Source organism: Triturus cristatus, chromosome 12 (genome assembly GCF_964204655.1).
Source record: "Triturus cristatus chromosome 12, aTriCri1.1, whole genome shotgun sequence".
In the NCBI taxonomy this organism is placed as follows: Eukaryota; Metazoa; Chordata; class Amphibia; order Caudata; family Salamandridae; genus Triturus; species Triturus cristatus.
This window is the reverse complement of record NC_140595.1, coordinates 193,721,840-193,749,639: the sequence shown is the minus strand read 5'-3', so window position 1 is coordinate 193,749,639 and position 27,800 is coordinate 193,721,840. Positions and strand designations below refer to the sequence as shown.

At 46.6% G+C, this 27,800-nt stretch overlaps 1 protein-coding gene across 1 annotated transcript in view; it reads right to left on the bottom strand.

The window, feature by feature from the left end:
- The window catches only part of HYDIN (HYDIN axonemal central pair apparatus protein), a 2,467,744-nt gene that overhangs the window by 2,202,486 nt on the left and 237,458 nt on the right, over window positions 1–27,800 (bottom strand). Inside the window, exon 4 of the mRNA XM_085640020.1 lies at window positions 25,703–25,822. Coding sequence (XP_085496146.1) covers window positions 25,703–25,822 — 120 coding nt within the window. The remainder of the gene's footprint in view (window positions 1–25,702; window positions 25,823–27,800) is intronic.

Genomic DNA, 27,800 nt, shown 5'->3' with positions numbered 1-27,800 from the left:
AGCACTCCTCCTTGTGGTGACCGAGGAGCCCATGATCCTGGCAACAGAGTCCGCAGTGTCCAAACCACTCTGAATAACCTGTCGCGCAGCCGCCTGAGTGTCCAACAGGACTTCATTAAAATTCTGCCTGTCCTCCTCAGACAACTTAGGATGCAGCTGTTTAGCAGAATCCATAAGAGCGTGGATATAACGGCACAAAAGACAGGTGGCATTTGTGGACTTTAAGGCCATACTCGCCGAGGAGAACACTTTCTTGGCCGACTGATCAAGCTTTTTCGACTCCCTATCACTAGGAACTTGTGGAAAAACCCCAGATGACTTCTTTGAACAGGCAGCTTGAACCACCAGACTTTCAGGAGAAGGATGGGATGTAAGAAAGTCTGGATCTCCTGGAGCCACCCTGTACCTCCTAGCAACAGATTTAGACACTGCCGGAGCCGAATAGGGCTTACGCCAAAACTTCATGACGGCATTGCTTTTCCACATGGGGAGCTGCTAAGATGCAGCTCCCCATGTGGAAAAGCAATTTGGTTTGAATTTTGAAAGAGAGAGCAGGTTTTCCTGCTCTCTCTTTCCAAATTCAAACCAACTTTGCTATGGCAGGGCGGGAGCCGTGAGGCTCCCGCCCTGCCATAAGAAACGACAGTGTCCCGGGGGTGGGCACCCCGGGACACTGCAGGAGCCGGCCCTGGGGGGTGGCGGTCCCCAGGGCCATGACAAGGCTCCAGGAGGGGCGCCGCGCGGCCCCCCTCCCACAATCTACAAAGCCCCGGGGGTGGTGGTCCCAAGGGCTGGGGGGTCCGTCACGGACCTCCCAATTTACATATTTAGAGCCCTGGGGACGTGGCAGTCCCCGGGGCGTGTGGGGGGGCTTGAGCCCCCCCACACAGGTTATTTTTCCTTAAAAAAAAGCCCCAGGGGTGGCGGTCCCCGGGGCTGCGGGGGGCATTGTGCCCCCCCCCGCAATCAACATTGAATAGAGACCCGGAGGGTGGCAGCCCCCGGGGCTTGGGGGGGCCTTAGAGTCTCCCCAACATTACATTTCTAAGCCCCGGGGGTGTGGTGGTCCCCGGGGCTGCGGGGGGGGGGCCGTGTCCCCCCCGCAACTATTAATGGTTTACCCCGGGGGTAGCGGTCCCCGGGGCAGTGTGGGTGGGATTGGGCCCCACCGCACATTTTTTTTGAGCATGCCCCCTGGACTTGGCTCCCCCGGGGGCAATTATCTTCGAAGGGTCGAAGGGTGGAAGCCAGCGCTTCGTGTTTTTTTTTTATTTTTTATCAGCAGGATCCGCGCACCCAGTGTAGATTTTGCAGATTTAAAAAAAAAAAGAAAAAAACCTTTTTGGGCCTTGGGGGTCCTTGTGGGACCCCCTAAGCAGGCCTAGGGGGTCAGGGTGTTTCTACCCTGCCCCCTTTTCTCGTGTTTTTTTCTCTGTTTTCTTGTGCCTCGGTTCTACAGAGGCACAAGATGGCTGCCAACACTTCGTGGTTTGGGGTGTTGACAGCCAATTAGCATACTGCTTGTCATCAGGAGGGTGCGCGGACCCTGCGCGCCCATAGATATATATGTGATTTTACTTTTGATTTTCTCAGGAACTACTGAACTGATTTACACCATTTTACCAAAAGGCACGACTCTGAACCAAGGGCTACATTTTTGCCAAATTTGGTGTAATTCCGTTCAGCAGTTCGGGTTGTAGCTGCGTCTAAAGGTTCCTATGGAAAATTGCATGGGGAAAACACGTTTTGGGACCCCCCTTTTTTCTCGGCCCCCGCTTGACAAATCACCCCGAGACTTTCAGGATAGGAGCGGAACGGACCAGAGCTGGCCAAACATTTGGAAAATTTCGCAAAGATTCGTCAACCGGCGCCAAAGTTATTGGGAATAGAATGTTGCGGATTTCCTATGGAAAATAGGTCCTAACCATAACTACCTACTGGCGACCGCCAGTAGGAGATATATATATATATAGATATATATATATCTCCAAAGAGCCAACGCAGTCATCGGGGGCCCCCAACCCTGCAGGGCGGGCCTGGCTTAGCGGGAGACAGTACTTTCCAACACAAAATTCAAACAACGATGCGCCAAGCCCAGTTCTGGAACAACACAGCTTTATTTCAATTGGTGCAGGCACAGACAAGGCATGATGTACCTGATGTGTTTCAGCGAATTGCTTTTCTCAAAGGTTTTATCATCACATGTGCAATGTCCCAGGTGAAATCAATGATGGTTAGTGCCTCACTGCTCCGATACTTCATCTCCCATAATTCACCTTGAGCCACAGTAAAATCCTGGTATAATCACAGTGAGTTTATTCCATACTGCAAGCTCAGGAATTGTGTTGCAGGTAAGTATGGCCAGTAAGCCAAAGCTGGTGCACGAAAACATCTTGTAAGTAGCCCCACAATGTCAATAATGCACCTGTGTCCAGAACCTGCCAATCGGAGGTGTCAGCCTCCCTCGGCTCCCTTTCTCACCTCGAACTGCAATACTCGCCGGTAATTCCAAAGGTTTGCAGTGGGGTGAGCGGGTCATGCCCCCCTTGTCAGTATCCAAAGAGCCAACGCTGTCGTCGGGGGCTCCCAACCCTGCAGGGCGGGCCTGGCTTAGCAGAAGACATCACTTCCCAACATAAAATTCAAAGAACGATGCGCTAAGCCCAGTTCTGGAACAACACAGCCTTATTTCAATTGGCGCAGGCACAGACAAGGCATGTTGTACCCGACGCGTTTCAGAGAATTGCTTTTCTCAAAGGTTTTATCATCACGTGTGCAATGTCCCAGGTGAAATCAATGATGGTTAGTGCCTCACTTCTCCCATACTTCATCTCCCATTATTCACCTTGAGCCACAGTAAAATCCTGGTATGATCACAGTGAGTTTATTCCATACTGCAAGCTCAGGAATGGTGTTGCAGGTAAGTATGGCCAGTAAGCCAAATCTGGTGCACGAAAACATCTTGTAAGTAGCCCCACATTGTCAATAATGCGCCTATGTCCAGAACCTGCCAATCGGAGGTGTCAGCCTCCCTCGGCTCCCTTTCTCACCTCGAACTGCAATACTCGCTGGTAATTCCAAAGGCTTGCAGTGCGGTGAGCAGGTCATGCCCCCCTTGTCAGTATCCAAAGAGCCAACGCTGTCGTTGGGGGGCCTCAACCCTGCAGGAGCGGACCTGGCTTAGCGGGAGACAGCACTCCCCAACCTAAAATTCAAAGAACGATGGGAGATGAAGTATGGGAGCAGTGAGGCACTAACCATCATTGATTTCAACTGGGACATTGCACACGTGATGATAAAACCTTTGAGAAAAGCAATTCGCTGAAACGCGTCAGGTACATCATGCCTTGTCTGTACATGTGCCAAATGAAATAAAGCTGTGTTGTTCCAGAACTGGGCTTGGTGCATCGTTCTTTGAATTTTATGTTGGGAAGTGCGGTCTCCTGCTGTTCGCCCTATGTGGAAAGAGTATGCCCAGACGTGGGTCCCGTGCTCACTACGCCACTAGAGTCAAGCTATTCTGGCTGAAGAGGGGTGAAACCCCGAAACCGGTCCTAGGATGCTTGATTCCGGTCCAGGGAAGACATGGCTTGGCAGTTCGAGCTGGACTGTTCCCATGAGGCACAGGGTCAAGACTGATTTGCATATGGCCATGTCTGAACTGGGGTGGCGTGGTGAGCAAAATAACGATGGATTAAACCCAGATCTGTGACTGGGGGTGAATGTGTTGCCAATGTGCAACATTCCGTCCATCAGATTGTTTGTTTTGCTGTTCGCCCTATGTGGGAAGGGTATGCCCAGACGTGGGTCCCGTGCTCAATACGCCACTGGAGTCAAGCTATCCTGGCTGAAGAGGGGTGAAACACCGAAACCGGTCCTAGGATGCTTGATTCCGGTCCTGGGAAGACATGGCTTGGCAGTTCGGGCTGGACTGTTCCCATGAGGCACAGGATCAAGACTGATTTGCATATGGCCATGTCTGAACTGGGGTGGTGTGGTGAGCAAAATAACGATGGATTATACCCAGATCTGTGACTGGGGGTGAATGTGTTGCCAATGTGCAACATTCCGTCCATCATCTTGTTTGTTTAGCAGTGAGGCACTAACGATCATTGATTTCACCTGGGACATTGTACACGTGATGATAAAACCTTTGTGAAGACCAATTCGCTGAAACGCGTCAGGTATATCATGCCTTGTCTGTGCCTGCGCCAATTGAAATAAAGCAGTGTTGTTCCAGAACTGGGATTGGCGCATCGTTCTTTAAATTTTATGTTGGGAAGTGCTGTCTCCCACTAAGCCAGGCCCGCCCTGCAGGGCTGGGGCCCCCCCCGACGACAGCGTTGGCTCTTTGGATACTGACATGGTGGGCATGATCCGCTCGCCCTACTGCAAGCCTTTGGAATTACTGGCGAGTATTGCAGTTCGAGGTGAGAAAGGGAGCCGAGGGAGGCTGACACCTCCGATTGGCAGGTTGTGGACACATGCGCATTTATTTATTTTTTTAGTCGTTTTTATTAAACTTTTATGCATAACAATCTCAATGCACAGTGGTACATCATAACAACAATCTGTTGTGCACAGTATAATCAGATGACTACATGGACACATAGTACATACATAAGCAGCAAAGTTGTATATCGCTGTAGTGGCTTACCCATGTACAACATTGAGTCTAGCAGCACAGTCCCTCTCAGCTCTGCAGGAGCGTTACATTAGAAACATACACCAAGTCACAGCAGGATGCCTTGCATCAAGCGTCTGAATAGAGGTGGCACAGGCAAGCTAAATGGCAGGAATAGGAGCACTGCAGACTTGTATAGCGTTACCAGCATCAGTCTTGTCTGGTTCTTTAGTGGACAAGTACGTTTTCTAAAGCCCCCAGAAGTTCTTAGGCCGACTCCGGGGGGTGGGGGGGGGGGGGGGGTGTGTAGGGGATGACTGAAGTTCTCAGTCTGCGTACTGCAGTACAGCATGTCATGTGACCATTGAGCCATAGTGGGTGTGGGGCCTCGTGACCAGCTATTCGCCACTCTGCGCTTTGCTAATACCAGTCCCATGTCAACCATCCTTCGCACTCCCTTGGGCGTCTGCTTAGAATATCCCAGTAGTGCTAATGCAGGGTCTGGAAGTAGTGTTGTATCAGTTATATTCCCCAGTTCATTAAAAACAGGCTCCCAAAATGTGTGTATCCCTGGGCATAACCAGGCCAAATGCAAACAATCTGCAGTCTGCTCATTGCATCTCTCGCAAGCTGAATTATCCCTCAACCCATACCTGTGTAGCCTCTCCGGCTTCTGATATACTCTGTTTAAGTATTTAAAATGGATCAGCCTATGTCTGCCGTTCAAGGAAACTCGCCATGTACTAGAACAGCAATAAGACCACATATGGTCATCGATATTCCGCTGTAAGTCCCATTGCCAGTCTAGCCTGGCTTTCGTGTAATGGTGTGCCCTATGGGACATTGACAACCTATAAATGTTAGAAACAATCTTGCGAGGTGACTTCTCTTTGATACAATTCAGGGGGTTCCAGAAGGTCCTCCCCCAATATGTCGCGTAGTGCATGTCGCGTTCTGTGGAATTGGAACTGCGGAAGCAGAGTGTTAGTGGCAGCCTGGTGCTCAAGGTCATCCCACTTTTTGGCTACCCCATTGTGGAACAGGTCGTCTGCCGTCAGTAATTTCATTGAATTTAGCGCACGGATAACCCAGGTGTCTCTGCACGGCGGCAGCCAGCGGGACCATTCAATTGGCATGGTAGGAGAATACAATATAACTCCCGCCTGCAATTGTAGTAGGTACTGCAAGGCATGTCGAGTTGCAATTATAGAATCAAGTATCCCCGTTCGGCGATCTACGGCTTCGAATATCATAGCCGGTAGTGGCAGGGGGTCAGCAATGATCGTTTCTATACGGAGATGTGGGGCGTCCGGTGGGCCATGAAACCAGTAGTAAGCATGTGCACACTGCGCGGCTCTATAATATAAGTTTAAGTCTGGCGCGCCCAACCCACCCATATGGTATGGTAAAGTAAGTGTCAGCAATTTAACCGTTGCTTGCTTACCCGCCCAGGCTAATTTTATCATCAATGTTGTGACTCATTGGAAGAAGGAGTTAGGTAAAACCATTGGGATATTTATGAAAAGAAAAGAAACCGGGGCAGCACAACCATTTTCATGTTTGAAATTCAGGCCAGCAGAGACGGAGGCAGCCTAATCCAGTTTTCGACGCCGTCTTCCAATCTGCTGACAGCAGTGCCATAGCTCTCTCTAAATACCGTCTCTGAATCTGAATGAACCAGGATACCCAAGTATCGAATCGCCTCCGTAGACCACTGTAGTGGGTAGTCAAGTTCGAAGGGAATCGTGGCTGGTGTAATTGGGAAAACTATGGACTTAGGCCAGTTGACTCGCAATCCCGACAGAGCGCCAAAGTGTACCACCTCGCGCAAGACTGAGGAGAGGTTCGTTTCCGGATTGCGGACGTATAGTAATGTGTCGTCCGTGTAGATGAAAACTATAAGCTCACATTTCGGGAATCTAATGCCCTTGTGGCTGTGATACTCTCTCAGCGCAGAGGCAAGCGGTTCGGCAACTATAGCGTATAGTATAGGAGAGAGCGGGCACCCCTGCCTCGTCCCTCTGGTAATGGCGATGGGATCTGTCACGAGATTTCCTATTTTAATTCTGGCAGAGGGAGAGTTGTATAGTACCCCTATCAATTGTATGAAGACTGGGCCCAATCTCATTTTGGTTAAGACGTGTCGCATAAAGGGCCACTCTACAGAGTCAAAGGCCTTCTCCATATCAAGGAAGACCGCGAACGCCTTGGAGTCTAGCCAGGTATGTTGTAAGGCCCCAATAAGTGCGCAGATTGCAGGTGATATTCCTATCCGGAACAAACCCAGCTTGCTCAGGGGCCACTAGTATCTGAGCAAGGGGGACTAATCGATTAGCTAAGATTTTGGCAAATATTTTCGTGTCGACGTTAAGCAAGGTGAGAGGACCGTAGGAACCACACTCCTCTGTCGGCTTACCAGGTTTAAGAATAGCAACTATTATGGCCTCCCTTATCATAGGGGGCATAGTGCCCGAGATGCACATATCGTCAAAGAGCTCGGACAGGCATTAAAAGATCAAGAAACGCCTTGTAGAAGGCTACTGTGAGGCCATCCACTCCAGGGGCACTCCCGGCTTTCATACCCGATCGGGCCAGTAATATTTCATCTCTTTCTATAGGCGTCATCAGGAACTCCAGATGTGTGTCAGTGAGGAACGGCAGTTTGATATGGGCGAGATAATCTAGAATTTCCTCTTCCGAGCCAATAGAGTGAGTAGAGTATAACTCAGCGCAGTATTGTTCAAACCGTTCCGCAATTTCACCTTCCTCAGTTAGCATAGAACCTTCTGCCGATTTGAGTTCCTTGACCTGAATGTTATAGCGTCTCTTCCTGAGCCGTTGCGCCAGTACAGCCCCCGGCCTTTCACCTTCGACATATGCCCGTGCAGTGGCATATTTACCTAAGTGTTTAACTTCAGTGTCAGCTGCATCCTGGTATTCTCCCAGCAATTCCTTAATTTCCTGTGACACCACTTCATCTGGGTTCTCTATTTGTCGTTTTTCTAAGGCACCCAGTTTCCTTTCTAAGTCAGCGAGGCGTTGCCGAATGGATCGGAGGACCCCAGAGTGTTTAGCTATTGGGACACCGCGAATATAGACCTTGAAGGCCTCCCAGACGACTTGAAAACTACCAACAGATCCCACATTAGTTGTAAAGAAAGTCTCTATTGTCTCCGCAAGCTCTGCTTTAAAGGCCGAATCCAGCAGTGAATATGGGAGGAATATCCATGTGAAAGGCGGAATGGACCTCCTAGGAGTGGCAAGCACTAATAGTAGGGGGGAGTGGTCGGAGAAAGATCGAGGGAGTACATTGCACCCCCGAACATTGTTGCTGAGGGGCGAGGAAGCCAACCTATAGTTAATGCGAGTATGTAGGTTATTATAGGCTGAGTAGTGTGTGAAACCCCCTACAACCGGATGTCGCATGCGCCAGACATCACGGAGGCCTAACCTGACCATAGCACTCTCCAGCACTCTAGCAGCCACGGAGGAGCGCCTCACGGGTCCCCCCGAACGGTCCAAGCTAGGGTTTCTGATTAGGTTGAGATCACCTCCCCAGAGAAGTTGGCCCTCCGTGTAGTTCTTGACTATGTTCGCTAGGGTATCATAAAATTCGGGACAATCATAATTGGGGCCATAAATATTCACAATTACTAAGTCCAACCCCTTTTCTAGGCATCTGGTGATCGTATATCTACCGTCTTTGTCCGTGGCTAGTGGGGATAGGGAGTAGGGAGATCTGGGGTTAACCCATGTCAGCACCCCTGGGGCATGAGTGGTGAAACCCGAGGCGTGTATTCTATCCTATCCTGCAGGCCTCTGCTGCGTAGCATTGGGCTATGAAGTGGGAGGTGAGTCTCCTGTAACAAGGCTATGTCAATGTCCTGACGCTTCAGATAATTCAGTACCTTACGGAGCTTCCTGTGATCATTAAGTCCCCTAACATTCCATGTAAGTGCTCGGAGGGTGTCGACTGTCATATTCCCGCTAATGCTGCTGGGTCCCACCATTCTAGTGACTGGAGTATAATCTACAACCTGACCTGCGCAGCAAACAATTATCTTGTATATCATGTGAATCTGATAAAAAACATCAACCATAAAAAACAACATCGCATTACTCATAACCCACCCTCCCCCACCCACGTCAGACCATCCCCAACTTGGCCGCGGTGCTTCCCCATTGGCTCCTATTCCCCCCTCCCCTCACACCCCCAAAAATCAAAATACTCTCCCAAGTGTGATTCACGCGTGGCCAGATGTTGCTCGCCTAACAAGGAGTACTATCCGGCCTAGATAGGGCCATATTCCGAGGCACCATCAAAACTTTAATGTGCAACCACATAACTAGTTGAATCTCTGATCCCTCCAACATTAGTGGGCTCGAACTCTGCAAGATAGGCTATATAACAGTTAAATGCGGACTAGTGCAAACCAGTGAGCTAGACGTATGTGCCCTGTGGGTGTCCACGCAAAGAGAGCCACAGTCTAGAATCGGAGCACAAGTTTCAACCCCCCTTGCAACCCTCCGGGGGCCTACCGCAAAAGTAACATGTAATGTTCGTGTTTAGTACTGGGGCAGGCACCCTACTATACTTATGGACGAGAGTTGTGCCCCGTCTATAACTACCAACACCCAGGCCCCAGCTCCCTGAGAGCCGCATCCAAAGCCCAGCCGCAAGACAGTACTTATCGCCTGTAGGTGACGCCCATCATTCAGTCCTGTTCATCCAGATGCCCTCCCTCCGCTTCCTCTTTAGTAACAACAAGGGCACCCAGAAAAAGGTCAGCCAGGGACCCTGGGAATTAAGTAATTCTAAGCAACAAACGTCCCTAGACAGAAAAAGAGTAGCAGAAGTGATAAATAAGGACCCAATCAGTACTTATATTTTGAGAGACTTGTCCAGCCGGACAGAGGTCATGAGTTTTACTAATATAGTAATAATATCAAAAAATTTCAAAGATTCATAAAGTGGGACACAAGCCTGTGTCCAGTACATACATTAGGTCAAAGAAGCAAAAAAGGTTCAGGCATGAAAAATAGTTTGTTATAGGTAGCATAAAAATGGAGAAACAAACAATATAAACAACACCCTTATGTGTCACAATTAAGGTTTTTACAACATATCGGGTATTTGTGAGTGTCGACGGCGTTTCGATCCTATTAAGAAAATGCAAGGATCATCATCAGGACAAAAGAAAATAATGCCTGTAAGGTACAACCTGAGTAACCTTGAAGAGAAAGGGGAGGAAGAGGGAGAAGGTGTTATGAACATTATGGACTCTTGCGAGTCAAGACTTAGAATGATGACAACTAAAACCTACACGTTACAAATTGTACATTGCGCTAATAGTGATAGTGAGGCGGAAGAAGGAGCAATTAAGTGGATATCAAGGCATGTGCAGAACATTATTCAGGCAAGTCGATAGAGAAACATTACAGAGTAAGACTTAAAACTCTAATTGACGTAGCATATATACACGTAGCTATTGGCATTCAACATTTAAGCATCAAAACCAAATATTGTTGAGATAGTGGTCAAGCAGGAATTGTGCTGCGGAGCTGAAGCCGTTGTGGCACGCATGAGATCAATTAACAGCCAAGGTGTGTGCATTAGAGTACATGCTATACGAGTTACGGTATCAGGTGAATGATGCCTAAAATTGTGCTCGTGACAGCCTAGGAACGGGAAGGTTCAGTGAAGCAAAGTGGGAATAGCAATTTAAGGGAACAGAACGCTTACCTCAGCAGCGGTTGTATCAGAGACGATATCTAAAGGGAGCCAAAAGGACGAATTAATTAAGTAACACCAATGTGTGTTGAGCGTGGGCGCTAGGCGTGAAAGGATTGGCAAAACTTACTGTTGGTATGAACCGATAGTCGTGGCCGATGGGCAAGGATATTATGTACCTCGTCTTGAATGAAATGGACAAGGTTGGCGAAACCTCGTGGAGGTTACTGCGAAAATAGAGGAAAGGGGACTAGGTTATAGGATAAGTGCGGATAGTGAGGAGGGCTGGCACGCAGATACGGACAGGCAAGGAAATCTCACCGAGGTTAGTACGATAGTGGGAAAATCCGGCGATGCGGGAGCAATAATCTGACAATACAGCTGCTAACAGAAGCCGGGTGCACGAGTGTGTTAAAGAGTGATAGTGGGCCGGGCTGCGTCTAAATCATGGAAAGAGTGAAGGGACTCAAACAAAATTGTAAACATAGCGGCCATCTTGAGATGGTTAGTTAAGTATTACATGAAGTTAAGCATCATACAATGAATGCTATATATTAAACTAAGAACAATGTCTGACAGGAAGAGATAGGATTGGTGAGCGTGTAGTATAGGAACCAAAAGGAAAGTTAAAATATTGGAGAGAGAGAAAAGTAGATTCAGTAAGACAAGGGGTGAGTAAGGCAACCAACTGGATGTGGAAATTATTGATTGGACAGAGGTTCTAATGAGGTTATATATTAGTTGAGTTGTAAAAAGATGGAAAGAAAGGAGAAATAAAGAGTGTGCAAGGGGTACAATTAAGATATGAGCCTCAGAAAGTTAAAGGATAACATTCTAAGGAATAGAAAGTTACGTAGTGGGAGAAAGAAATTACATTAGCACATAATTTGTACATAACGGTGGGTAGATGGAATCATACAAAGCATCGGAAAATTTGAGAAAGAAGGTACTTGGAATCAAGTAATTGTAGTCCAATCCTCAAGTCGATTCAATCCCGTATTCAGGCTATCAGTTTTAAGGATCCATTTGAGCTCTTCTTGTTTAGAATTTTGGTAATGTCACCTCCCCTAGGTGGTAACTTTACGACAGAGATCACAGTCCAGCGAAGTTGGTCCTCAGAGTGGTTCTTTTCTAGAAAATTTTCAACCAGGGGGGCTGTGAGAATCTTACAACGGATTCTGCTCCTATGTTGAGAGATTCGTAGGCGGATCTTTTGTGTAGTTTGACCGACATAGATTTTGTCGCACGGACAAAAGATCGCATAAATGACACTGGTAGAATTACAATTGGTAAACAATTTTAGTTTGTTTCTGATGTCACCAAAAAGAAACGCTTTACATTGAATAGTCAGTGAGCATACAACACAATTCTCACATTTAGCATGACCTGTTAATGGTGGAAGTGACCAGAGCTCATTCAAAGTGTTCATAGTACTCTTCTTAGCAGTTATGGGGAGAGCTGCACGGACCAGGTGGTCTTTATTGTTTTTGTTCTTCTTAAATGCAAACAAAGGACGTTCAAGACAAAGGTTGCCCGCATTCAAGATTGGCCAATTGTGTATAATACTTTTACGTATAACACTAGAGACTGTGGAGAATGTCGTGACACAGACCAGTCGATTGGAGTCCGGTTTGGTTTTGGGTTCTAAAAGAGTTTCACGGGGACAATACCATGCACGTTTCATAGAATTACGCACTAGTCTACGGGGGTAGCCCCTTTTGAGCAGTTTTTGGCAGAGTATTTAGCCTCATGAAAGTAATCTGTCTTTAAGTAGCAGTTTCTGCGAATTCTCAAAAATTGTGAAAAGGGCAGGGAATCTCTTAGAGCACGAGGGTGGCTGCTGTTATAGCTAAGTAAAGTATTTCGTTCAGTGGGCTTACGGAAGAGGCTAGTTATTAGATAGCCATCCGTATGCTTGATTGTCAAATCAAGGAAAGGAATTGATTCTTTGTCGTGTGACAGGGTAAATTTAAGACCACCGCAATTATTATTTAGCCAGTGGAGGAAAGGCGCAAGTAGATTCTCATTGGCCTGCCAAATCATGAATATGTCGTCTATGTATCTCTTCAACTTATAGATACATGACGAAAAAGGGTTATCAGTGGTAAGTATATGTCCCATTTCCAGTGCGTCCATGTAAAGGATAGCCAGATTAGGTGCAAAAATTGCACCCATGGAAGTGCCTTTGACCTGTTGAAAGAACTGATCTTCAAAGTTGAAGAAATTCCTAGTAAGGCATACTTCCAGTAGTTGCAATATAAAATTGGTCGGAACTGCATGGGGGCGAGTTCTTTGGTTGAGAATGGTTTCAATGACGAGTAAGGAATCCCTTTGGGGTATATTAGTATAAAGGGATTCAACATCCAAGGTGCATAGGGTATTAGAATCCGGATCATATGGATGGTTCTCTATCATATTTATCATTGCCATGCTGTCACGGATATAACAGTGGGTGTTGGGAACAAAATCTTTAATGAAGAAGTTAACATAGTGGCCAAGTGGCTCCAGAATGGACCCGATCCGGAAACAATAGGACGCCCTGGGGGTTTCTCAAGACTTTTATGAATCTTGGGGAGCGTATAGATTACAGGCAACCTTGGGTTTTTTGTATTTAAGAATTGGTATTCGAACTTGCTCAGAAAGCCCTGGTTTAAGCCTTCATCAGTGATCTGTCTAATCAGGGTTTGTAATTCTTTAGTAGGGTTAGTGAAGAGTTTACAGTAATGATCTGTATTTGCCAATTGACGATTTACTTCAGCCTTATAGTCGTTTATCTCCTGTATAACTATCCCGCCACCCGTGTCTGCCGGTTTAATTATCAAATTCGTATTGTCACGGAGAGATGATATGGCTGCCTTTTCGTCCCTGGTGATGTTATAGGGAATATAGTGGTGTGCTGCAGAGATATTCATTACCTCTTTTAGTACCAACTTCTCGAATGTAATGATCTCACTGAGGATCATATTTGCGGGTGGTGTGAGAATGTAGATGGAAGTCTAAGTGGAGTGTTAGATATTTTAGGAATAAAGGGATTCAGTTGGAAGTAGCTGTGAAGTCTTATCTTCCGAAAGAACCTTAAGAGTTCCGTTTGGAGATCTAGGAAATTGGGGTAAGTCGTTGGAACAAATGATAGCCCTTTGCTCAGTAGTGAGATCTCATGGCTAGAGAGTACATGTGCCGAGAGATTGAAAAGAGGAATTGTTAAACTTCCGTCAGTCATATTGGTATGCAGTGTAGAGTTTACCAACGGTAAAACTTCTGTCGCGTTTGGCGTTCTCCTGGGGAGTTGTACCAACGAGAGCGTTGTCTTCCCCTGCCCCTCCTTGATAGGTCTTGTTGGTCTCGACCTAAAAAAAGGGGGTTAGGGGTTCTGGTAGTGTTACTTGTGCCTTCTCCTGGATCTGAACTATCGGAGGACTCTGAGGAGGTATCAGAAAACCCTACTAAATTCTGGCGTTTATTAAAGCGGCCCCAAGGTCGGGAATTCTGAGGGTTATTGTAAGCCCTATTGGCATAGAAATCTTTATTTAAATAAGGATACGCTCGTTCTTGGGCAAATGATTTTATATCCCTTTTGACTTTGTTAGATTTTTTGTTTTGTTCTAGCCGATGGAATTCCTCAGTTGTTTTCTCAACCTTGTCAAGAAGTTTCTTGGCGTCAGGAACTGTATTGTTATCTTTGATGTTTTTCTCTATATCATTGATAATTTTGGTTAATTCTTTGAGTTCTTCAGAGGCAATGTCTATTCCAAGTACAAGCCAGTGCCTAGAACAAGTAGTGCCAATATAACTAAAGTTATTTATATATTTTGGATTGTCAGTGAAGACACCAGGAATGTTCCTCACTATTAGGCCTTGTGGGATTGTATTAGATTTAAGATATTCGGTTAGCATACGTATCATTAATTCCAGACGAATGAATTTCTTTTTTTGTTTTTCTAGTTCTTCAGAATAGTCAATCGTATTACTACTAGCACCAGGGGTTTCATCTATGCTAGAGAAGAGCGAGGGACCTTCTAAGATTTGTTTGATATAATCGTCCGAGTACAGTGGTGTTGTCAGACATACCAGGGGAGTTAAGGGTGTGGAGTTAGAAAGGGGGGGTATGAAAAGGAAAAAAAGGGGAAGGACCCACTCTAAGAAGGGGGTGATAGGACAAAACCGTTGCAATCAAGCGATTGCGCTGAACATCTTTAGTAACAACAAGGGCACCCAGAAAAAGGTCAGCCAGGGACCCTGGAAATTAAGTAATTCTAAGCAACAAACGTCCCTAGACAGAAAAAGAGTAGCAGTAGTGATAAATAAGGACCCAATCAGTACTTATATTTTGAGAGACTTGTCCAGCCGGACTCCGAGCACCATCAAAACTTTAATGTGCAACCACATAACTAGTTGAATCTCTGATCCCTCCAACATTAGTGGGCTCTAACTCTGCAAGATAGGCTATATAACAGTTAAATGCGGACTAGTGCAAACCAGTGAGCTAGACGTATATGCCCTGTGGGTGTCCACGCAAAGAGAGCCACAGTCTAGAATCGGAGCACAAGTTTCAACCCCCCTGGCAACCCTCCGAGGGCCTACCGCAAAAGTAACATGTAATGTTAGTGTTTAGTACTGGGGCAGGCACCCTACTATACTTATGGACGAGAGTTGTGCCCCGTCTATAACTACCAACACCCAGGCCCCAGCTCCCTGAGAGCCGCATCCAAAGCCCAGCCGCAAGACAGTACTTATCGCCTGTAGGTGACGCCCATCATTCAGTCCTGTTCATCCAGATGCCCTCCCTCCGCTTCCTCAAGCAGGTGCCGCTCAGGACTAGGATTTCGTTTCCTGACCGAGGGAGGAAGATGTGAGGTTGTTAGCAGGTTGCAGCCACCCGTTTCCTGGTCTTCCTGGTCTTCGACAAACGGAGGGAGAGTGAGTCTGTGCTGAGAGCACGCAGTTCGCGCTGTGAGACCCCCTGCAACAACCGAGCCAGCGCAGCCTGCATTGTCCCTGCAGACTTGAGAGAGGGGAGAGATAACTCTAGAAAACGAGGACGTGGAGAGAAAGAGTGCAGGAAGCAGATCTGAGGCAAGAGGAGACGGCGGACGGGGTGGGAAAAAAAGGAGAAGACATCGGAGACGGGGAAGAAGACCCAGAAAGACCCAGCAGTCTGGAGTCCCCCAGGAGATACCTGCTTTCTGGGGAGCTGCGGCCCCGGCGGTGAGTGAGCAAGCCAGTTCGTCGAACCAGCGGATCATTCCGACTTGCCTTAGCTCCTCATCTTGGGGCACGGCCTGCGAGTGGTGTTCACCTGGAGACTTCCATTTGTTTGTCTTCCTTTCCCCTGTGTTTTGGCATCTGACACCGCAAATTTGGAATCGCGGCTAGTGTCAGTGATTGGAGTTCTTGCGCTGGGGGTACGCGGCGGTGTGCCAAGTTACCTGGAGTTCCCTGGAGTATTTCCTGGATATTTTGTGACCTGGCTGGGTCATTTGCGGTATTTTTAAAGCTTTTGGGTCATTTTTTATGGCCTGTTCGAACTAAAGTTCTTGGACTTTGATTTTGCGTTTCTAGTCCTTTGAGTTGCATTTTTCTTTCCCTTGTGTTTTGGATCCCTGAAGTTGTCTGCACGTTGGAAATCGAGAGAAACACATTTTGTTTCGTGATTCAGGACATTAACCTACTTTCTTCCTGAAGTTGAGTTCCTATTTCATGACGTTGTAGCCAGAGGAACAACTTGTGCTCATAGTACGGAGCACGCAGGCCCTTTTCCTACCAGTCGCAGTTAGAGGGGAATCCGGTGCTCCAATGACTACCTTTTGTGTTTACCCTCTCTTTACCCCCACCTTCTCCCTGTGATCCTGGCGGCTATCTCTTTGTGTAATTACTGGTGGTAGCTGCCAGGGCGGGGGTAACGGACTGGGCACATCTTCGCTCCTGCAGTGATGGGTGATATCAGGTGGTATCAGGACATACTACATAGAGAAACCTTTCCTGATAAGCTTTGTGTGGCCGGGCTGTGCTCCGCTGCCCCTCCCTGCGAGCATTTCTGTGTGGCCGGGCTGTGCTCCGCTACTCGCAGAACTCAGGACTTCATCCCCCAGCAGCCCCGCAGGCATTGGTGAAGCCGACGACGCTACCAACGAGCGCCAGGAGGCGCATAAAGTTCGGGGGGAACCTCGTCCCGCGGGACGCACGCCGGGCTAAGCCCGGGCAAAGGGTGGGCCATCTGTGGCCATCAGGGGCCAGAGGAGGCCAGGCTGGGCCAGCCCCTTGACAATTCGTAGCAGGACACAGGACTCAAATTATCACTAAGGTATTGACTAACTTGATTAGTTGCTTATTGTTGTCATTCTGCTCACTATAGTGCGGCACCGTTTTCTTCATAATGATAGTAAACCTTGTTCCCGCCACATGGCTAAATGTACTGTTAATTCTAAAGGGGGGGTGGGGCAGGGGGTGTAGGGACATTGGATGCTTTTCTCAAACGGGCAGAATCAGTTGTGGCCAAGGAGATAGAATTACCTGAGAGGAGGTTATCACTTGATCCATTAGGTCAAAACCCAAATCAGATACCAAGTATAGAACCAACAGGAGGCATCCAGACTCTCCTTCAATCTCCTCAAGTACTAATTACACCCTCCAGTGACATTGCGTCATCAGTGTCACACACAATTAACATTTCATGTACACCCATACCCAGTCCCCCTCCTTCACCTCCTAACACACGTACTAGGCAGTCACGGGCTGCACTCGACACCAGAGCTAAAGATCCGTTGGGGAAGCGGAAGGCGAATAGCGCTCCAAAGGGAAGCAGGCAAAACCCGAAACAAGCTAGGAGAAGAAATTCTATACTCGGGCTGGGTAATCAAATAGAAAGTCCAACGATTCAGGGAACCATCCTAAGTTTCAAGGAGGGGGTAATTTAATTACATGTGTAACAGACAATTTTATGGAGGATAACAAATTGTCAGAACTCATAGGGAAAATGGAGGAGCGCCTAAAGGCACTTATCAACCCAGTGATGGACAAACTCGACTCAATTGACGGTAGATTAAAAGTCCTTGAAAGACACGTATTAAGTCAACAGGGGCCTACGATTGGGACACAACTGACAGAAGCACGTTCCACCAGTGCCCCCACACCCATATATGCATTCACCAGTTTGAGTGAACCCACAGAACCTACAGTCGCTCAGGCGACACAATCATCAAACATCCCAACTTCAGTTAGTGGAGTCAAACTAGGTTGTGGAGGAGCTAGGGGTATTTTACATCATACAGGCCACATTCCCCCAAAAGAAACTAGTCTTCACCTCCCCCCAGAAGCGTGCCCGTATTCCATCATTCTGGCAAATGTTCCCAAAACCCTAGATGGCAAAGAGGAACACTGGTCTACTAACCTTAAAAATAAAGTACTCCACTTCTTGAACAATAGAACAGTGTTAGGCGAACATCTTTTAAAAAACTTTAAGATGGTAAGAAGGGTGGACTGGGTGGGTAAGACTAGGAAGGGTATGGAGGGAGACTGTGTTGTTGTGAGTTTTGGATCCCTCCAATTGGTAGATCATATCCTGAGGCAGGCAGGATAATTAAGGATACACCAAGAACGCATCAACATACTACCATTGGGGTATTTCTACCCACCTAGTAATACTGCCGCCACAAGCAGGAGAGACCATGTCCCTCAGGCTGACCCCTATATTAGTTTCATACCAGTGAGCAACAGATTTGAGGCTCTCAGCTCACTGGACATTAACGATTGACTCCTGTATGGACAAGATCAGGATTTACGAGGAATTAATACAGCTAATCCACATAGAGTGAGTCTAGCATCTGGAATAGGTCCATATGATATAATCCCCCCTGTATTGATAGACAATACTCTGATAAGTGGACTAACCACTACCAAAAGTCCAATGCAAGAGGTTCTTCAACTAGGGGGTAAAGAAAGTGGTGGCCCACAGGATGCTGAATCAAATGGCACCCAGAATAGGGTTGTTGATTCTGCTTATTCATCATTGGTCTCCTGGAATGTGGCGGGGTTTAGAAATAAGGCAGCGTCATCAGATTGGCTAAATTTCCTTGATAGCAAGGACCTAATATTATTCCAGGAAACCTGGTTGAATGTAATAGAATTTAGACCTGGATACCTTAGTTTTAACGTTCCTGCTATTCCCGCCCCTCGTGGTAGAGCTAAGGGGGGACTCCTAACTTGGGTCAGACAAGATAGCAGGTACAATGTTAATTAATTGGACTCAAAAAGCAGTGACATATTGTTATGTTTTGTTATGTTATGTTATCTGGTGTTTTATTGAGCGCACAGCTACTCAAGCAGAGTGTCCCGGCGCTGTGTACTGCTGGGGAACCCATCCTGGCTTTCCCTGTGAGATGGTCCCTTACTGGGCATCTCCAAGGTGAAGACCAAGCATCCCCGGCGCTGATGGGGCCGTTAGTGGAGATTAAGCAAGCTATTGCCCAGAGTTGCTGAGTGTGATCCATGATTAGAGTAGGCACCGAGGCGAGAATTATCGAGTCCGCTGACCTTGGCCCAAGACCCTGCCGCGTCGGGAATCGAACCCTGGTCCCTGACCGACCTCTGCTTCCGGGTCTGCCGCCTCTAACCAGTGAGCCACACCACTCCACATATTACTAATCCAAGTTCAGTGTCCTGGATTGAAGGACCTTTTTGTTTTTAATGTTTATGCTACAGGGATGCCGGGGGCAAGTCCTAAAACACTGTTGAAGAATTAGATGTACTCCTAGAGATATACTGCAAAAAGGGCAATATTATAGTTGCAGGTGACTTCAACTGCTGCTTTGAACCTCTAGACAGTAATGATGTTGATCTAACCCTAGAAGAAGACCGTACATGGAATATTCCCCAGCTGACACTTTTGCCCATTAAAAAATGGACAGAGGCCGCACTTCAGTTAAAGGTCCTATGTGTTGGACAGGAGCTACGAGCAATAAGTGGTAGATCTGCTTCTGACAAACATGGGGCTTTTACTTTTAGTAATGGTCTACGAAAAAGTCGCATAGACTATATACTCATTAACAAAGAGAACTGGCCCAGTATCAAGGACATGATGGTAGGGAAAGGGTTGAAAGTGATCATGATCCCTTACTTCTATCATTTAAGTTATTTAAATCTCACAGCCAGGAGGCTACTCCTGTAAAGGCCGATATTGTCCTATGAAATGATACAAGACGCATCAAATGAGCAAATTGCATAAGGAACGAGAGTCAAATAACAACCATGAGGGACATGACCATTACGGCGACAAATGCCTTACAAAATTGTATTACCCAAGAGGAGGTTACTGCTAACGTCAACCTGATTCACACAAATGTTTTTAATCGACTTAGGTTTTTTTTTACTAAAAAGGCTTGTACCAAACCCAAAAGACCACTTAGAAAGGAGGATCAATGGTACGGGAAGTCGTGTAGGGCTGCGTACCAGGCCTGGACTGAGGCAGTGAAATCCAAAGAAAGGGATCGTGTTAAGAGTGCCCGTGTTGTTTACAAAAAAGTTCAATACGATGCCAAGCAAGCATGGGATAAGGATTATTGGAGGGACCTTCATTCTGCCAGCAAAGAACGAACACTGTGTACCTTTTGGGATATGGTTAAGTGGGGCAGGGGGACACAAAGGGAAGAACCAACAAACTATGTCTCGCCTAATCTCTGGGTTTCGCATTACGCGTCCCAGTTTGCATCTTTTGAAATTACTGATGAGATTAGTAACGATCCCACCCTCCTTAATAAGGATATAATCCCCCTAAACTTCGAGATAACCGAGGTGAGAAAGGCACTGAATAAAACCCCCAGGGGTAGAGCACCAGGATTGGACTCCGTCCCAGCTGATTTGTTTACTCACGATAAGGAGCTTTGGGCACCATATATCCAATGTCTAGCTAACGGCATTGCCAATGGATCACCCATACCGAATACCTGGAAGGGCGCTGAGATCATACCGATCTACAAAAAGGGGGACCGCTCAGATCCAGGAAATTATAGGCCCATAAGCTTGATTGAACTGCATACAGAAGGTGGTCGCAAGGCTTGTCCTGCAGAGAATTCAAGGGTGGATTGAGGAGGAGGAAGTGTTGTCACCACTTCAGGCAGGATTTCGCAGTCATACAAGCACCATAGACCAAGTCTTTAGGTTTCTTTTAATTTATTGGCGGTTGGTTCTGTTGGGGGAGGGTACGTTATTTGCGGCTTTTGTTGACCTCAAATCAGCGTTAAAGATCAAGGTATGCCACTTGACATTTTGACCTTTATAATGAAGCTCCACGAGGATAATTATGCCCAAGTTAGATGGAACCAATCGGGTAGTGTAACAGATAAGTTTCCCATCGCAAGGGGAGTACGCCAAGGGTGCGTATTAGCCCCGACCCTATTTTCATTATACATCAACAGGGTGATCAACTATTTTGAGCAACACCCCACCGACGCTCCAAAGTTGGATGGCAAGTTGATCCCCCTGTTGATGTTTGCAGATGATACTTTATTAATTTCAAAGACACAACAGGGTTTACAAAAAGGCATTGATGTATTTGAAGTCTTCTGCAAGGACCATGGGCTCATAGTAAATGTAAGTAAGACCAAGTTCATGGTCCTTCACAGGTCTAGACATATAAGAGGAAACGTGCAAATGAATGGGGCCAAGTTAGAACAGACAAAGGATTTTTCGTACCTGGGCATAACCCTTGCATCAAAGCTAGATTGGAAACCGCACACTACCCAGCTGGCCATAAGGCACGCGCAGCTAACTGGAGCATTAACAAAAGAGCTTTACCTCTCACATACCAGGCCAATGATACCAGCATTAAAAATTTATGACGCAAAGATAGGAGCAGCGATACTCTATGGGGCGGAATTGTGGGGATTTAGTAATCTTACCCTGCTGACTAGGGCCCAAAACAAGCTTCTACAAGCAATTACAGGCCTTCCTGTATCTACCCCGCTGATCCCCCTCTTTTATGATTTAGGTGTCCAACGCTTGGAGGATATGGCCCGATATTGACCAATGGCATACTGGAGGAGACTGTGGGTCTCCCCAGATCTCTCACAGTATGCTCGGGCACTTATGGATGTCAGAGGTGCAGATAAGGCGCAAAAAATCCCCTGGATGCAGGAGGTTAAGGCAATTTACTCCGCTATGGGCCTAGCCAGTCTTTGGGAAGACCCAACAGCACATACTTTTCCCGCTAGGAAAATCTTAAGAGATCTATACTGGAGTATGGTCTCAGTGAAAAGATTTGGTTCATGTATTGGTCCGTCACTAACTGCGGATTTTATGGAACTCAAAGACACGCCTGCGTTTGAACGCTATTGGGACTGTATTACTGTTGTGGAGGACAGAAAGAGATACCATAAATTTAGAGTGGGCACATTACCTATTAATTCCTTCATTGTTAAATGGAGAAAAGGCCTTGACCCTAGCTGTCCTTTCTGTCCTACACAACGGGAAAGCACTGGGCACATCTTATTCATCTGTCCAGAGTGCAAAGATCCCAGGCGGTCCTGGCTTAAACCTATTTGTCTACAGCTGGGCCTTCGGACAGGTGAAGAGGCTTTACGGGTTCTTAAAACTAACACCTCCCAACCTGTGACTATTGCCGTTGCAAAATTTCTTCACTGGATGTGGATAATCCGTGGACGCAAATTACGCTTATTGTGAATATCTTGGATCCCACTTGTATAGTCCTTTTTTATATTAGAAGCCTTTTAAACATTTTAAATGTTTTATTCATAATGAGATGTGTATTTATAACTGTTTTGGTGTGGCTTTCAAACAATATTATGAAATTTTCTACATTACATCCTTTGTGAAAGAACCCCCTTTCTCTTTTAAAATTGTTAAATATTTTAATGATGTCTTTTATGATTGAAACTCGAAATAAAGACTTTGAAATTGAAAATTGACTAAGACTCTGTTCTTTGGACCAGTCTTTCAGAGCCTTCTGCAGGGCCTTAGGGTCGGTGAAGAAGTGAGAACGGCCTTGTTTATTAACCCGGAGTCTAGCTGGGTATAGCATGGCATAGTCGATGCCGAGGTCCTGAAGCTGTTTCTTCATGGGAACAAACTGGCTGCGCACCTCCTGTACTCGGAGAGTAAAGTCCGGGAACAAGGAAATCGTGGAACCTTCATATCGTAAGGGCTGTTTTTCTCTTGTCATCTTCAGCGCAACATCCCTGTCTCGGTAGTTGAGCAGTTTTGCGATGATCGGCCTAGGGGCTGCTCCTGGGGGCGGGCGTGGTCCCAGGGATCGATGTGCCCTTTCCACCACAAACATAGCGGAGAATATTTTGTTACCAAGCAGAGACACGAGCAGTTTCTCAATAAATTGTTCCATGTTGCCAGTTGGAGTGGTCTCCGGCAAGCCGGTAATTCTAAGTTTGCAGCGCCGAGAGCGCGCCTCCAAGTCTTCAGTTTTATCCTGCAAGACCCGCATGACTCTATCGAGTTGTTTGTGCTCGGTGTCTAAGGTGGTTTGCGCCTCTTCTACCTCCGTTATCCTGCGTTCCGACATATCCAGCCGTTCAGCATGTTTATCAAGTCTCTCAGCCATGCGGTCCATCCTGTAGGCTAGAGCGTCCATCTTGGTGCCCAGTGCTGAGATATCTTTCTGCAAACTCTTCTCCATCGCGACCAGCATGCCACGGATATCCAGATGCGTCTCCTCAGCAGAGTGCCCGTGCATGCTGGCCTCATCTTCAGTGGAGGCGTCCCGGGACTTCGACAGCTTATGGTCAAACTAAAGCTTCGGCTGGGCTTTATCCACTCTGCCCATCATTGCCGCTCGCCGCTCCCAGAGTGTGGGCAGCCGGGACACAGCTGTCTATGGGGGCCAGATCGTATATGCCTCGCTGCCACTAGTAGTTTGCCAGTGTCCCTTCCCAACAGCACAGCTAGCCCCCAGTTGGGTCGCAAGTTACAGCAGGCGGGCCAGGACAGTTCACTCAAGCACGGGCTCAAACCTTTAAAGTAGGCTCTCAGGGCCACCCAGCAGAGTAACGACGGCAAAAGCGTGCAGCGGAACAGTACAACACAGCAGAACCTTCTGCAGGCAATGATGGCCGCTACTACTTCGCCAGTCTAGAGGGCACACTCTTCAAGCAAGGATTACATCTAATTGCCCAGTGAAGCTAGTAGTGTAGCAGTATCAAGAAGGGCCAAGTGAAGGCCGCGAGCAGCAGAGCCACACACAAGTCGGATCCAGAGAGTACTCACTCGTCGGTGCAGGCAATCACTACCCGGGCCTGAGACGAGCAGGAGAACACATTCACCCCAGGACCGCCACAAATCGTCTGAGGGGCCGCAGCGCAGGTCCCGCGGAATCCCAACTCCAGCTCATCTCTAGGATCACCGCGCGACCCCCACTAGCCAGCCCCCGTGGGTGCACAAGCCGTCGGCTGGATAAAGCACTGTACCCGCAAAGCAGCAGCCCGGGTCACAGCGCCGCACAGCCCCAAGATGGTGGGCCCAAGCGCTCAGTCCTCCCTGGGGCACTTCAATGCAGAAGAGCCTGGTGCAGTCAAAGGCCCCCTGTAGAAGCCGCGCACTCCGCCATGTAATCCACCTCCAACGTCGTGATCCAGGTCAGGGCAGTCTCCAGAGTGCAGCTGCTCCTCGCAGCCACAGTCCATCAGCGCTGCATCGGGAGCACGCAGCTAACCTCGCCGGCCATCGCCACGCCGCCAGGGGAAGGTGCAATTCGCCAGGGCGGCGACAATCCCGGGGCTAGTTCCACCCCCCAGATCCAGGAGTAATGTTCGTAGCAGTGAGCGCTGCACGCGCCTCAGGCACACGCGCTCCCGGGCCTCGGGACGCGGAGCGGCTCACTAAGCAACTGTGGACCGGGGATCGAGGCCTGTAAAATCGGGTCACCGCAGAAACTCAGAACTCTGGCAAGACAGGCATCCCAGGAGTCAGAATTAGTTCTTTGCGCACTGGAGCGTCACCGGAGTCAGGTAAACGGCGTTAGGCGCGATAATTTATGAATATTGAGATGGTGTCTCGGAGCTCACAGCTCAAGCGGCCATCTTGGTCGCAAGCAAGCTCCGCCCCCCACACAGGCGCGTTATTGACATTGTGGGGCTACTTATAAGATGTTTTTGTGCACCAGCTTTGGCTTACTGGCCATACTTACCTTCAACACCATTCCTGAGCTTGCAGTACGGAATAAACTCACAGTGATTATACCAGGATTTTACTGTGGTTCAAGGTGAATTATGGGAGATGAAGTATGGGAGCAGTGAGGCACTAACCATCATTGATTTAACCTGGAACATTGCACATGTGATGATAAAACCTTTGAGAAAAGCAATTCGCTGAAACGCGTCAGGTACATCATGCCTTGTCTGTGCCCAGGCAACTGAAATAAAGCTGTGTTGTTCCAGAACTGGGCTTGGCGCATCGTTCTTTGAATTTTATGTTGGGAAGTGCTGTCTCCCGCTAAGTCAGGCCCGCCCTGCAGGGTTGGGGGCCCCCGACGACTGCGTTGGCTCTTTGGATACTGACAAGGGGGGCATGACCTGCTCACCTCACTGCAAGCCTTTGCAATTACCGGCAAGTATTGCAGTTCGAGGTGAGAAAGGGAGCCGAGGGAGGCTGACACCTCCGATTGGCAGGTTCTGGACACAGGCGCATTATTGACAATGTGGGGCTACTTACAAGATGTTTTCGTGCACCAGTTTTGGCTTTCTGGCCATACTTATCGGAAACACCATTCCTGAGCTTGCAGTATGGAATAAACTCACTGTGATTATACCAGGATTTTACTGTGGTTCAAGGTGAAATATGGGAGATGAAGTATGGGAGCAGTGAGGCACTAACCATCATTGATTTAACCTGGTACATTGCACACGTGATGATAAAACCTTTGAGAAAAGCAATTCGCTGAAACGCGTCAGGTACATCATGCCTTGTCTGTGCCTGCGCCAATTGAAATAAAGCTGTGTTGTTCCAGAACTGGGCTTGGCGCATCGTTCTTTGAATATATATATATATATATATATATATATATATATATATATATATATATATATTGTATCATTACATGGGATAAATACTACAATCCTCTTCCAGAACTCAGAAGGCTGAAGTCCCTGAGGAACTATATATAATTTTGTTTGATTTATCAATAAAACATAAATTGCACTCGAATATTATCAAAAAGAATAAAAAGGTTATTAAGAAACATACCTTATTACATATGTTTAACTGAACCATTCACTGTTTTAAGTTCTAACACATATGATAATGCTTGGCTGAATAAGCCAAACTCTGGTGTTTTATTGTAACATTGCTTTCATTAGTTAGCAGATCTTATCAATTACAATAGTTCTTACCCGATCATTGTTCCTCAGACTAAGTGGAACCTCGTATGTCTCACAAGCAATATAGTTCTGAAACACTATTTCCGACGGGAAAGGTTGGAACAAGGCCTGGTCCACATTCACCATGGAGAACTGAGGAGAAAAAAGGACAAGCATAGTCACAACATCATTGCCAGCCCAAAATGTCAGGCTGTGATCTGAAAGAGGTAGGCAGAACAATCCTATGTGATCATGCCTCAGACTATAAAGACCTACTCCAAAACTTTCATTAAGCCTGCTCAACATGCGAATGGGTCAGACTGGACCTTGTGAAGAACCCATCCTGGACTTGGATGCTATACGGCCACAGAGTGTATGCAAGTGATCTTTGCACTGTGGAGTGGGGGACCGTCTAAAGCACAAGTTAATTTCAGAAAACCACTTTAAAATCATATTCTGCGCACTTTTGGTGACAAATTGTTTGCGAAGCACAAGTCCACACTTTAGGGAAATCATTTTTAAAGTGCATGTTCCCCATTTTTGAAGATCATCTCTTAGGTATGTTGCCTATTTTGGGAAACCATTCCTAAAGCGTATGTTCCCATTCTGGAAAGCTTTTCTAGACAGCACGTGCTCCATTTCTGTGAACAATTTGGACATTGACCACTTCTGGGGGACCTTAAGAAGTCCACTCATATTCTTAGGAAGAAGGCAAGGACAAACTTAAGTTATGCAAAAGTCTGAAGAGGAGCTCAGAGCTTCAGAGTTGGATTTCTGCTAGCAGGAGCTGAATGTAAATGAGAAACTTTTCTTCCCTGTGTAAGCGAGTGATGTAAATCAGAGAGTCTCATATTAGCCTGTTGCACCAACAGCAGGCTACTTGAAGAAGGAAATTCCCCAATTTCATTTTTGTTCATTTGCCTGGTGAGTTTGAGATATTAATTTTATTTACGGTTATGGTGCTGTGTGAGGAAACAGTTGATTTCTCTGCTTCGCCACATTTTCAAGTTAGCTGGCCTGGCTTTGTGAATTACATGCTAGATGCTTCCTCTGTGTGCAGGTTTGTAATGACACTGGTGTGAATGCATTTCATGAATATTCAGCACCTCAACAAGACGAGATGAGTGGAATTCAACTTAAATAGTGAGCTTCCCTAACACAAACGGAAGGGATACAGCAATGACAGCAAGAGAGCAACATTTGCTCACAACGAATATTAGTTTGTTTTGAATTAGATAGCCAATGACTATCAGTTTATGTATATTGATCACTTTTGCCCCCATCGGAGCATAGTAGAACACTCCTGATTACCTTACCCTGCATTACAAAAAAGGATTATTTTGATTAATTTACCCCACAATGAGCAACAAAATTAATGAGATTACTCTGATTGCATTACTTGTATTTAGCAACTGAAGGAGATTACTCAAATTACTTTACTCATCACTTGATTTCAGAGGATATTTTTATATCGTTGCCAACATAATCACTATAAATAAAATGCATTGACAAAAAACAATAAACTGGTCCAGCATTAGGCCACATAATAAAGCTGATTGTATTAGGTTGAGGGAGATTACTCATAGTTACCAAGTATTTTACTGCAAAAGTAGATTACCTAAATATTTGTTATCTTTATCTGGTTTTTTAACAATACTTTGGCAGGATGGCTGTATTAAATTACAAAACGTGCACTAATTACTTTAGTGTGCATTATTTTACACATGTAAATAACTCTCCCTATGCTACCTTGATTTAGAGTACTGATAATTGCATTTACCTTGCATTAAATTACAGAACTTTATCACTCTGATTTCTTCACTTTGTATTAGATAGCTACTCAAAATATTTACCTCTCCTTTATATTGCAAACGTTTGCTCTTTTCGCTCTCTATTTGATAACCAAATGTTACTCTGATTACTTTACTCTGCATATGCTTACAAAAGATTACACATTTTTTTAATATTATAACAGACCACTTTAATTATTGTTCGCTATTTAGGATTATTTGAGGTGATTGTTCGAGTTGCTTCACCCTACATTACAATACTGGTTAATACTCATATTACACCACTCTTAATAAGATGGAAGAGGGAACCATTGTAATTCATTAAAGGGCATATTAATTTA